The sequence below is a fragment of the Chenopodium album genome, chromosome 7, assembly GCF_948465745.1.
Source record: "Chenopodium album chromosome 7, dcCheAlbu1.1, whole genome shotgun sequence".
Taxonomy (NCBI): Eukaryota; Viridiplantae; Streptophyta; class Magnoliopsida; order Caryophyllales; family Amaranthaceae; genus Chenopodium; species Chenopodium album.
Genome location: NC_137840.1, coordinates 77,326,367 through 77,338,264, shown reverse-complemented (window position 1 = coordinate 77,338,264; position 11,898 = coordinate 77,326,367). Strand labels below are relative to the sequence as shown.

General features: G+C 33.7%; 2 protein-coding genes across 2 annotated transcripts; both read left to right on the top strand.

Annotated features, from left to right (window-relative positions):
• Positions 1–846: 846 nt before the first annotated feature.
• On the top strand, positions 847–6,444 carry LOC145639742 (transmembrane 9 superfamily member 1-like). Its single transcript, XM_081691064.1, has 12 exons — positions 847–1,231; positions 2,585–2,777; positions 2,929–3,033; positions 3,252–3,269; positions 3,358–3,455; positions 3,559–3,711; positions 3,968–4,102; positions 4,183–4,349; positions 4,584–4,678; positions 4,792–5,165; positions 5,317–5,590; positions 5,864–6,444. The coding sequence occupies exons 1-12, from the start codon at positions 1,136–1,138 to the stop codon at positions 5,929–5,931; spliced, it is 1,776 nt and encodes a 591-aa protein (XP_081547190.1). The 5' UTR covers positions 847–1,135; the 3' UTR covers positions 5,932–6,444.
• Positions 6,445–7,779: 1,335 nt separating this feature from the next.
• Positions 7,780–11,167, top strand: LOC145638669 (bidirectional sugar transporter SWEET4-like). The gene is made up of 6 exons (XM_081689661.1): positions 7,780–7,999; positions 9,023–9,059; positions 9,412–9,634; positions 9,752–9,913; positions 10,148–10,270; positions 10,931–11,167. Exons 1-6 carry the CDS (start codon positions 7,957–7,959, stop codon positions 11,099–11,101), a joined length of 759 nt encoding a protein of 252 aa, XP_081545787.1. The 5' UTR covers positions 7,780–7,956; the 3' UTR covers positions 11,102–11,167.
• The last annotated feature ends 731 nt before the right edge of the window (positions 11,168–11,898 follow it).

The following is an 11,898-nucleotide window of genomic DNA, read 5'->3' as shown; positions in this document are numbered from 1 at the left end:
GACCTGTTTGCCAGGTCTAAACTCTAAAGGGGAGCATGTGGGTTGGCATGAGTACCAATGTCTTTCTCTACCTTCATGTTCGAGTTGGATTGTTAATTCTTACAGTATTATGGGTTTGGGTATCTGACCTGGATTAGGATTGAGATTTTACTATTTTAGTATAGGTTAATTGGGTTTATTCGGTGATTGATACTACTTGTGGCCCACTTCTTTTTTAATAGTTTAATGCAGGGCCGTAGAGTTGTGAAAAAAAGTTGTAAACATTTCATTTCTCAACTAATTGAATCTCTTTTCAAAAAGGTTTTGATAAAATGATTTCAAATAAATTATATCGAGCTTAAATTGTATTGTAATTACTTAAAACTGTGTATATATTATATGAAAATCTAAGTAGAAATGAATACATTGTTTAGTTCAACTAATTTGGAGGTATAAGTGTATAATATATCTGATAAAGGCTATCCAAATTCAAGTATACAATAGTGTGTAGTTGTGTACCCAAAGTCCAAATCCGAGACTTTTCATTTATCAATATATTTGATGTAAGACGGATGTATGTTAATTTAATTGTAAAGCAGTCATTTGAGGGTAACTTCAACTATTTTAGTGGTAACTATGACCCCCATAAAGAATAACTTTTAATTTGTCGTTTGTTCTAGTAGACCATAGCCAAGAAATCTCTCTTTGTGACTTAGAATGATTGGAATGTCTTTGTGATATAGGCCATTGCACTGGGCTGGGCTACATTTCTTACCATTACATAGAAGCCCAAAAAACACTATTTCCTTAAATTATACTCCGTATATATTTTTTTTTTATTATTTTTAAAATCCCAAAGTTCGACGTACTCAGCACCTCTCCACCATAAATTAGCATTAGAGCCCTTTAATATTTTTTTCCAGATTTCCAGATTTAATCAAGATCAACCCAATACTAATCCACAATTATACACCCAAACTATGATACTATTACTGCGTAATACTATCAAGTATATTAATTTTCTCAAAAAATAATAAAAAAATTAATTCATCGAATTTTTTTCTCCAAAGCTGGTTGTTGTTCTTCTCCACAAATCAACTCGTCTTTTAGCAGATCCGACCGTTAGCTGAGGTCACATTCTCTCTCCTCTGCAATCATGCCCTCCTCCACCGTCGGATCTATCTCCCTCCTCATCCTCACCGTTGTTTTATTCTCTTCTTCACCCGTTTTTGCATCCGAGTCCGATCACAAGGTACTTGGGTTTTAATTATTTCATCTTTAATCTTGCATTGTTTCGCATTATGGGTTTGATTTGATCTTTTGTGTGCTGTTGATTTAGATCTTGTTGATATTAATTTGGTTGGGAAAAATGAGCTGAATTTTGTGATCGTGGGGTTTTTTGGATTGATTTAATTAATTAATGTGAAATTTGTGATGCCCATTTTTATAATTAAATCGGGAACAAATTAGTTTGCTTTTCCCGATGTATAAATTTCTCGGCAATTTTGTGGGAAATTGAGGAGATTAATTGGATTTTTTGCTTGTTAATATGGGGATAATTGAAGCAAAAGAAGGCAATGCTGGACCGCTGGAATCAAAATAACTGGATTTCATTAGTAATTTACGATGCTTTCAATTTTTGTTACCATGATCCCATGAATTTTTGGCTGTTATTTCAACAATGTATCAGTATTAGTACAGTTCTCGGCATTGTGGAGCAGTTTAGGTGTACAATCTCGTAATTAAGCATAGGTTAGATGATCTTGAGTCATTGCTGTGGCTGTAAACCCCGGCTTGTGATGTTTTGAATTTGAAGTAAATCTGGGGTAATAGGACGGGTTTGGTTTGGAGAAGTTACCATAGTTTCATGGGTAATTGGATATGCTTGAGGTTGTTAGAGGATACGAGCCTGGCAATTACAGTGATGCACCCTAGCACGCTTGAGGTTGTTAGAGGATACGAGCCTGGCAATTAGCAGTGACGTACCCTAGCACGCTGAGGTTGTTAGAGGACACGAGCCTGGCAATTAGCAGTGACGTACCCTAGCACGCTTGAGGTTGTTAAGAGGATATGAGCCTGGCAACTAGCAGTGATGTACCCTAGACAATTTTAATTGATGGTTTCATTTGGCGAAACCATTCAGCCTGAAATTTTTGTGTCTAGCTGTTTCCATTATTTTGGAAAGTTTAGTAGAGGCACTACTTATTTGCGCTAGTTGTTCTTGTAAGTGTCTCAGTCTAGTACTCTTAGGTAAACTGGTTGATTCTGAAACTATTGCTAGAAATAAATCATTGGCATCTTTCTTACTTTGTCCACAATGGACTCTGATTCTAAAATCTTTCCTTTTTGACACTCCCTTCCCCCATCTGCAGCTTTATTATCCTCGTCTGACTGATGCATCCCCCTTTCTCCCTCTCCAATCAAGGTTTTTAGTGTTTATTTATTTTTTTTAATTTATGATAGAGACCTAGAGATTAATGTGGTTGTGTGAATGACATACATTGTTTTTATCAGCTTGTAAGAGTGCATGTTTCTGTTACTTTCTTGATGGATTCCTTGAAGTTAAAAACTCATTTTTTTTGTTTCTTATTTTGAATTCATATAGTATGAAGCAGGTGAACATGTAACTCTTTGGGTGAACAAAGTTGGTCCATATAACAATCCTCAAGAAACTTATAACTACTTCAGCCTTCCATTTTGCCGTCCATCTGGGTATTCTGGCCACAGGTGGGGTGGCTTGGGTGAGGTTCTCGGTGGAAATGAACTTATTGATAGCCAAATTGATTTCAAGTTTGGAAGTAAGTCCTGGTTCTCTATTAAGATATTATGTCTGCTACTGACTGTTCTGTTCATTTTTCTATGGCTGTGTGAATTCTGTGAAATGTACACTAGAATTTGGGTGTGAATTCAGATATTACTTAATGATGTTTTTCTATTTTAATTTGGCAGAAAGTACTGACAAGACAACCATATGTGAACTTGAGCTTGATCCTACCAAGGCCAAACAGTTCAAAGATGCTATTGAAAATTCTTACTGGTTTGAATTCTTTATCGGTATGTGATATATTTATGATACCCTCAAAATCTTCTCAGTAGTCAGTCCTCACTTTCTTTCATTTACTAGTGACACTCAGATGTCAAGCAACATTGGAGCAGCTTATATTTTAAATATGCTTCCTTTGTTTCTCATTGATGCACCAATTGTGGCTTTTGATTACTTGACTGATTTTTTGTTTTTCATCTAACCATCCTGTCTGCTCAACAAACTTCAGACGATTTACCACTATGGGGTACGCACTTGCTCTTCCCTGCCTACTCAGTATTAATGTCAAATTTAATTCCTGTTTCATTTCTCTAACTTTTATTACTGCGGCACAGGTTTTGTGGGAGAATTGCATTTTGATAAAAACACTGAGAATGCTAAACATGTTCTGTATACAAACAAAAATTTCGTCATTAAATATAATGGCAATCAGGTGACTCTACTTACCCTTTGTATCTCAGCTCTACGACTTTCCTGTTTAGACTTTATTTTACCATTTATAAATAACTTATGAATATGCTATGCCTATTTTGTAGATCATTCATGTTAATCTCACTCAGGACGGTGCCAAGCCAGTGGAAGAGGGGAAGGTCTATGACATGACATACACTGTCAAATGGATTCCTACAAATGTTACCTTTGCCAAGCGTTTTGATGTATACCTGGATTATCCCTTCTTTGAGCACCAGGTTTGCACACCTAATCCAACTGAAGTTTGATTATGCTTTTTAGTTTTTACTATTAGCTTGCTGAATTGAAGAGTCCTGCCTTTGTTGTTTTGGGATTTTTTCTTAGTTTCATGTGGCATGTGGTTGAGGTTCTAAATGTTTAATTTTTTAATACCTTTTGCAACTAGTTAGATGCTCTCTTCGGTTTAAAAGAAGTATCTTGTAATCTTATGTTCATATTAAGGATAGTGGTCTTATCTACTTAATTTTTTGGCAGATCCATTGGTTCTCCATTTTCAATTCGTTCATGATGGTTATCTTCTTGACTGGGTTGGTATCTATGATATTGATGCGTACTCTTAGAAATGATTATGCGAAGTATGCTAGGGAGGATGATGACTTGGAAACCTTGGTGAGACTCTTTTCTTGTTCATTCTATCATTTGCTGCACTATATTATATATATTAGCTGAAGTTGGATTTTTATGATCAGGAAAGGGATGTTAGTGAAGAGTCTGGTTGGAAACTTGTTCATGGAGATGTTTTCCGTTCTCCTCGCAACTTAGCTCTGCTTTCAGCTGTTGTTGGTAATGGCGCCCAGCTGGCAACTCTGGTTCTCCTTGTCATCAATTTGGCAATTATTGGAATGCTGTATATAGGGTATGTATGAGATACTTGATAATCCGAGTCATCTTTAGCTTGATTTATATAATTGCAAGGATCTCTATGTCATCTGTGCTGCACCACTAGATTAATAATTTGAATGACTTATTCTTCTATTTCTTTTACATCAGAAGTGTTGACATTTGTACTCTGTTATTGTGTACAAGACTATTATATCACTACATCTAGTCACATTACTTTCTAAAATCAGTACTATTATCTTTGTTTCAGGAGGGGAGCCATTGTCACAACATTTATTGTTTGTTATGCCTTGACATCATTTATATCAGGGTATGTGAGTGGTGGAATGTACTCTCGTAATGGTGGTAAGTGATAATTCTCTTGTAACTTAATAAACTATCAACCTACCTATCATTTTCAGTTTTTAATGCTAATTGTTTTAATAAAATGATGATGGATATATTCTCTGAATGTTCAGGCAAAAGTTGGATCAAGACGATGATTTTGACAGCTTCCCTATTCCCATTTTTGTGCTTTGGGATTGGGTTCATCTTGAACACTATTGCTATATTCTATGGTTCTCTGGCTGCTATTCCCTTCGGAACTATGGTTGTAGTTTTTGTTATTTGGGCTTTCATCTCCTTCCCCCTTGCACTCCTTGGCACCGTTGTTGGAAGAAACTGGAGTGGATCTCCAAACAATCCATGTCGGGTTAAGACTATTCCTCGACCTATCCCTGAGAAGAAATGGTATCTGACTCCTTCAGTGATATCTCTTATGGGTGGATTGCTTCCGTTTGGGAGCATCTTCATTGAGATGTATTTTGTTTTCACATCCTTCTGGAATTACAAGGTGCTCCATTCTTTTCAATAGTTTTTTGTCTTGATAATTGCTCCTGTACTTTTGTCCAGCTGATCATGCTTCTTTTTTTATTTTTTTTATTTTACTTTGTTTTTTTTTTTTTTTTTTTTTTTATTTTATTTATGTTGTTTTACACTTGCAGGTGTACTATGTTTATGGTTTCATGCTCCTTGTATTTCTGATTCTCATCATTGTGACTGTCTGTGTGACGATTGTGGGAACTTATTTCTTGTTGAATGCTGAAAACTACCACTGGCAATGGACTTCATTCTTTTCTGCTGCGTCTACTGCCATATATGTCTACCTATATGCAGTTTATTACTATCATGTGAAGACCAAGATGACGGGTTTCTTCCAGATCAGCTTTTATTTTGGTTACACTTTGATGTTCTGCCTTGGGCTAGGAATTCTTTGTGGTAAGTATCTTTAAAAAGACTTCTCTGTTGATTAATCTCCTTGCTCAATTCCTGGAGATCCTCATGTATCATGGGATTCTACTTGTGAAATACATGAGTTTTGTTTGATAATCATACATTGTTATTCTCATTTATCACACTTTATGCTTCTATATAAAGGGTCTCTGAGACTGATGGTCATTAAATTCCACTGTAATGCTTCTAGCTTGAATTTGAGGTGTTATGCTATTTTCTTGTGAAATTAATATTTTTTTTTACTATATTTTATATCAGGGGCTGTAGGATTCCTGGGCTCCAACCTTTTTGTACGAAGGATCTACAAAAACATCAAATGCGACTAATTTATGCAGTATGTCTCAGAAACGTGTTTGTATTGTGCCGACTCTAATGCTGTCACCAACTTGGAAAGGGGATTTCTGTTCATTTGATGAATCCCATAGGTCCCAAATACGAGAAAATTGCTTCATCTAGAATTGTGAGAGGTTTTTAGGGTAGATATGGCGAAGCTAAGCTTTGTGAGATTATGTAATTTTTGCTCAGAAGATGCAATTTTTTCACTGTAATTTTAGCTATACTGGAATGAAATAGATGAGATTTATCACCCTATTATGTCTTACAGTGGTCTCTCCTTGTCATTCTCTGACTGATGCATAATTTTGAAGAGCTTGTTGCATTATTTGGAGATTTATGAAGAGGAGCACTTCATTAAACTTGGTTCCCATAGATTTAAAAGAAATTTAAAGCACTATTAATGTAATAAAACTGACAATTTTGTCTTTGGATTCACTAGTTTTCTACTGTAATCTTTAACCCAGCCATTAGTTTTATTTTTATTTTTTCCTTTTTTGACTGGATCCAATAGAATTATTTTACCCTTGAGATTGGAGTCTTTCATTCATGTTATGATGCTCCAACATGACTGCTTGTTTGGGTGACATGTAAAATACTCCGAAAGTAAAATTTGCTTAATAGATACATAGCACTTTCTATGATCAAGTGATCAACTTCCCACAAAATGGGTAAAATTGCATAATTGAGCTCCCATATGCAAGTCAAGCTTCTCACAAGAGGGGCAAACAAAATTAACTCATTATTAAGTTAAACTGTTCAAGTTATGTAAGTCTCCAAATGCCTTTTTTTTTTTTTTTTTTTTTTTTTGAGAAATAAAAGAAGCCAATGAGAATGGATTGCGTTTGCTCATTTTAAAGTTAGATTTATCGCCCTCGATAATATAGCAATATTAGGTTTCAAAAAAATAATAATAAATAATATAGCGATATTACATGATAAAGTGCTTTAATGGTTGTCCATAAGGACCCGTTGGGAATTTCTAATTAATTGCTAGCTATATACTAACCTTTGTGGAGCTATAACCTCTTGTAGTTAGGCCAAACTACATAGCTTTATAGAGCTATGTAGTTTCACTCCACCCAACACACATATATTGATTTGTTTAATATTTTTTTTATATTTTATTATTATTATATGGTCAAGCAGTTGTGCGATGTCAAAGAGAAGGAAGAAATACTTGCGAGTATTGGGTAGGGTGTTAAGCAACGTTGGAAGCCACCAAGGGAGGGATGGGTAAAACTCAATATGGATGGGGACACTTGCGAGGGGTTGGGGTCCTATGCTGGGGCTGTTGTCCGAGACAGTAGGGGGAAGCCTTTATTTGCTGCTGTGAGGATGACAGAGGATCGTTGGATGCCAAATGTAGCTGAGGCTAAGGCTGTTTTCTTGGGGATAAAAGCTGCAGTGGAAGCGGGGTTCACAAGAGTGGTGGTGGAGAGCGATTGCCTTGGTATTGTTAACACAATTTCGTCACAAGACCGTGGGAGGAGTAGTTTTCATTTAGTATTGGTCTATTGGATGATATTTATCATGTTAGTAGTTTCCTTGGTAATGTGTCTTGGAATTTCATTAGTAGAGCTAGCTCATTGCTGAGGAGCGTTTTTCATTACACAAAAAACCAATAAACAAATAAAAATTATAGTAATTTATAAAAAAAAAAATTTCCGAAAAAATTGACAAAAATAATCCCAACTTTCTCCGTTTTACTCAAAATAATCTCAACTTTGGATTATTTTTCCGAATTCTATCCGGCCCATAATCGTCATTCCACACTAAAGAAGCGTGGGGATTTATGCCATTCTCTGGTACTGGGCCAGTCAGTTGTTACGTCCTATAGGTACACTATCGTTAGTTTGGAGTTAGGCAAAGGAGGAGAGAATCTGAGAAGGCAAGAACTCTTATCCCACTTTCTGATCATATCAATAATTCTAGTCCAACAATCTTCCAGATCTGCCACTGCTCTTTAATTTCTCTCTCAAAATTCACTTTCCTTTGTTTCTTGAAGCTAAGCAACGATGATGATGAATCTTGATCTTCCTACAATTCTTGGAATTATTGGTATGAACAATTAATCTTCTCTATTTATTTTATGAGCATTATTGTAATTATTGGTATGAAGAATTACTTTTAATGCATGATAGTAATACTTTTTATGATTATATTATAGGAGTGGTAATCGACCTAATCGTAGTTCACATTGAATAAATTATTATGTGACTTATTAATCTTGCTTTTTTAATTTTTTTTTTTTTTTTAATATACGAAATCAAGAGCTTGAATTCTATTATTTGTATTATGACGTAAACTCGTAATAATGGAGGTAATTTCTATCCTAACCTAAACCTTAACAACTCAGATGAACGCTACTAATCGGTTGTTGGTTTAGTGATGAACCCGCGTTTGATCCCCCGCAACAATATTTAGAAGGAGATTGGAATCTAATCACCCAAAATTGATCCCAAATCCGGATTAGCTTAAAAGGTGAACTGGATGTAACACCCAAAAAAAACTCACATAAACACGAAAATTGCTACAGAATAAAAGGTAAAACTCAATGAATTCAAAGAAGGCAGAGAGATAAATTCTACAAATACAGTACTCCGTATAATCTTCCTCGTTAAAATATTTTCACGAAGGATATTTCACAAAAGATAATTTTCCAATAAATAATCTTAAATTATACGGAGTACAAGTATATATCTCATATTGATTCATTGCTAAAATTGATAAGCATGCTAAAATTGAGTAATTGCTAATAAATATTGATTTAAAAAAGTGTAATTATATTAATTTTAGTTACTTTTTAGTTACTTTTTGGTAATGATTAAGTAAAAAATTTAAATTAAAATAAATATGGTGGAGCTTAGGTATCTGTCAGTAAAACGGCAGAAAAATTGGCGAAGGATGTTTTAATATGCATCTATTAATATGGAGTACTAGAGTGCAATTATAAGTTGCTTAATCATTAATCAAGCTTTTGTATGCTTTCTTCTTATTACAGAGGAATTAGTGCTAATAACTAATTTTGTTATTTCACACAATTAATTAGTGCTAATAATGATTCATTGATTACTTTTGCAGGCAATGTTACATCCTTTTTCATGTTTTGCTCTCTTGCGTATGTTTTTATATATCTTTTATTATACTTTGTCTCTGTCTTTCATATGTAATTAGTACTTTAATTGTGATAATTATTAAATTAACTAAATTGTACCGGCTTAAAACTATATTGAATAATTATGAATGTCTATGTATAGATTAATTTGGTTTTGCTTGTATTTTCTAAGATGTCTTTGGATGTGTATGATTTCACCCATTTAGATGCTAGTACGTGCTAATTACATAGTTAAAGTCATGATCAATCTAATTTATAATTTTTGCATACAATTTGTCACTCGGTATATAATACTTTGTACTTGGTACATATAGTGTGATATTGATTAAGATATAGGTATGTAATTAACTAACAGGCCTACAATTTGGAGGATATATTTACAAAAAGATAATGAGGAATATAAGTTTCACCCTATTGTGGCTGGATTAATCAGTTGTTCAATGTGGGTGCTATACTCAATGCCGTTCGTACACTCGAATCCGCACACCATTCTTCTTACTCCAGTTAATTGTGTTGGAATTGCTCTCTACATTTTCTACTACGTTGTATACTCGTACTATGGTGACAGCTTCAGTAGGGTAAGAATTGATCCGAAGAGAATCTCCTGAATTTTATTCATATTCAATTATTTGTTGTTTACTGAATAGTCTGTTTTTGATTTATAAAGGTAATTAGTTTCTGTTGTTGTAGCACAGAAATCAATGTGCATATACTTATACGCCGAGGTTGTGGTTCTGTTTGTCTTAATCTGCATCACACTCTTAGCATTCTACACCCATACTTCAAGGTCTAACTTTGTTGGGATCTTTTATGTCATCTTTGGAATCCTTTTTTATGGTGCACCTCTCACTGTAATGGTATTGAGTCTTACACCTCTTACTTTCATACTTGGTATTTCTTTATGTTATGTAATACTCCGTACTCCCTCCGTCCCTAAATTACATTTCTCTTTCTAGCATTTATTCCTTACATAATAGAGAGAAAGAAGAATGTAATTTAGGGACGGAGGGAGTTGTGTTTTTATTACATATTTATCTATACGAGTTTGAGTACAAAACTATATTCTCATGTAGTTGTACCTTTGCCAACAGCTGAAGGTCATAACTACAGAGAGTGTTGAATACATGCCATTGTCTCTTTCGATTGCTGGTTTGTTTAACGGAGTCATTTGGAGTGCATATGCCTGCATCAAAAAATTTGATCACTACATTCTGGTAATCAATTACAGGATTTACAGCTCATTTCATTTGCACAATTTCCATTCTCTTGCCTTATAGAGCATTGCGAGCAATGAGAAAAAATGCTCATGATCAAAATTTTGTGTGAAATAAATGACTTATAACAATGAGCAAAACAAAATTGTTAATGAGATAAATGAAAAATTTATGAGCATTTTTCAAGATGAAAAGTAATAATGTGGGGCTTACAAGGCAAATTATAAAAAAAAAAAAAAAAAAGAAAAAAATAATGTAATATTGAGAAATTTAGGTGGGATAAAATATGATCATCAAAATGCTAAGAAAAACATTTTTTTGTTCATTGTTATTATTGCTCTATTGAAAGCTTTGATCCATTAGGTGTGTAGAGCTAGCATAAAGTCTTATCTATTCATATTCGTATTTGGTCTCGTGTTAATTTTGCATTGTTCACAAAATCTATCAAAAACTATATAAAAAGTAGGATAATTGCATGATTTGATCACTTTATCTAAATGGGTTGTAGTTGGGTTGGTTTTGTGTTGTGTCGACTTCGTGTTTTCTTTTAATAACTTCATCGGTCATATTGTTGTGTTGTGTCAAAGATTGCTAACTAAAGTTGGGCCACTTTAATGCTAGTAATCGTATCCTAAACCAATCTATTTTTCTTGCGAGAAGATTTGCAATGCTGCTGGAGCTATACTTGCCGTAGCACAACTGATTTTGTACACTTGGTACTATGTATCTGCACAGAAGGAAAGTATTGAAACCCTACCCACACCACCACACCACGACAGCCGCAAGAGCAGCATGGTGATTTTAGTTAGCTACTATGATAAAGAGCCGTAGCTATTTCAATTTGTTCTGGTTAGCTTAGGTGATAGAATTCAAAATGAGTAATCCTTTCTCCATGTTTAAAATAAATGAAATTTTTTTCTTTTGCGGTTGTGAAATGTTTCATTTTATAGTAAATTCTCTTTTTTGTTTAATATTATTCTTTCTACTTTTTACTAATTAATAGTCCCCACTAACTCATTTCTTTCTTTTCTCTCCTCAAACTTATACCCCACTACCTATTACATTGTGATGGTATGTACTATCTCATGGTAAATATTTGCTTTGGTCCTCGTGAAACATGAACCAATCAGGTCACGCGCATTATCACGCAATTTTTTTTTTCAATTGTATTTTAAGAAAAAATTATAAAGTAAAAAAGTATTAAAAAAAATTACCATTGTTCATAATTTTTCAACTTACACATAGACACCCATATTGATATAGTTTTATAATTTTTTTTCGAATTTGCTTTTTACTACCTAAATTGCTTATTTTATTTAATTAACTATACAAACATTAATTAGTTATTTCCAATAATAAAATGAAATATAATCATAAATAAATTAAGTGTATTATTAATACAAATAGGAGAGAGAAAGTGTGGCGGTAAATTTTTTTTACACCACTAGATTTGCTATAATAAAAAGAATTTATAATTGTATACATGCATTTTCAAGTCATATTATCACTCAAAATATGTAAACCCTTTGTATTAATCGGCATCAAACTACAAAATTTAAAATAGTACTCTGTATAATGAAAAAAAAAAAATCATTTACAACAAAATTCTGGATTTTGTAATTAGGCGG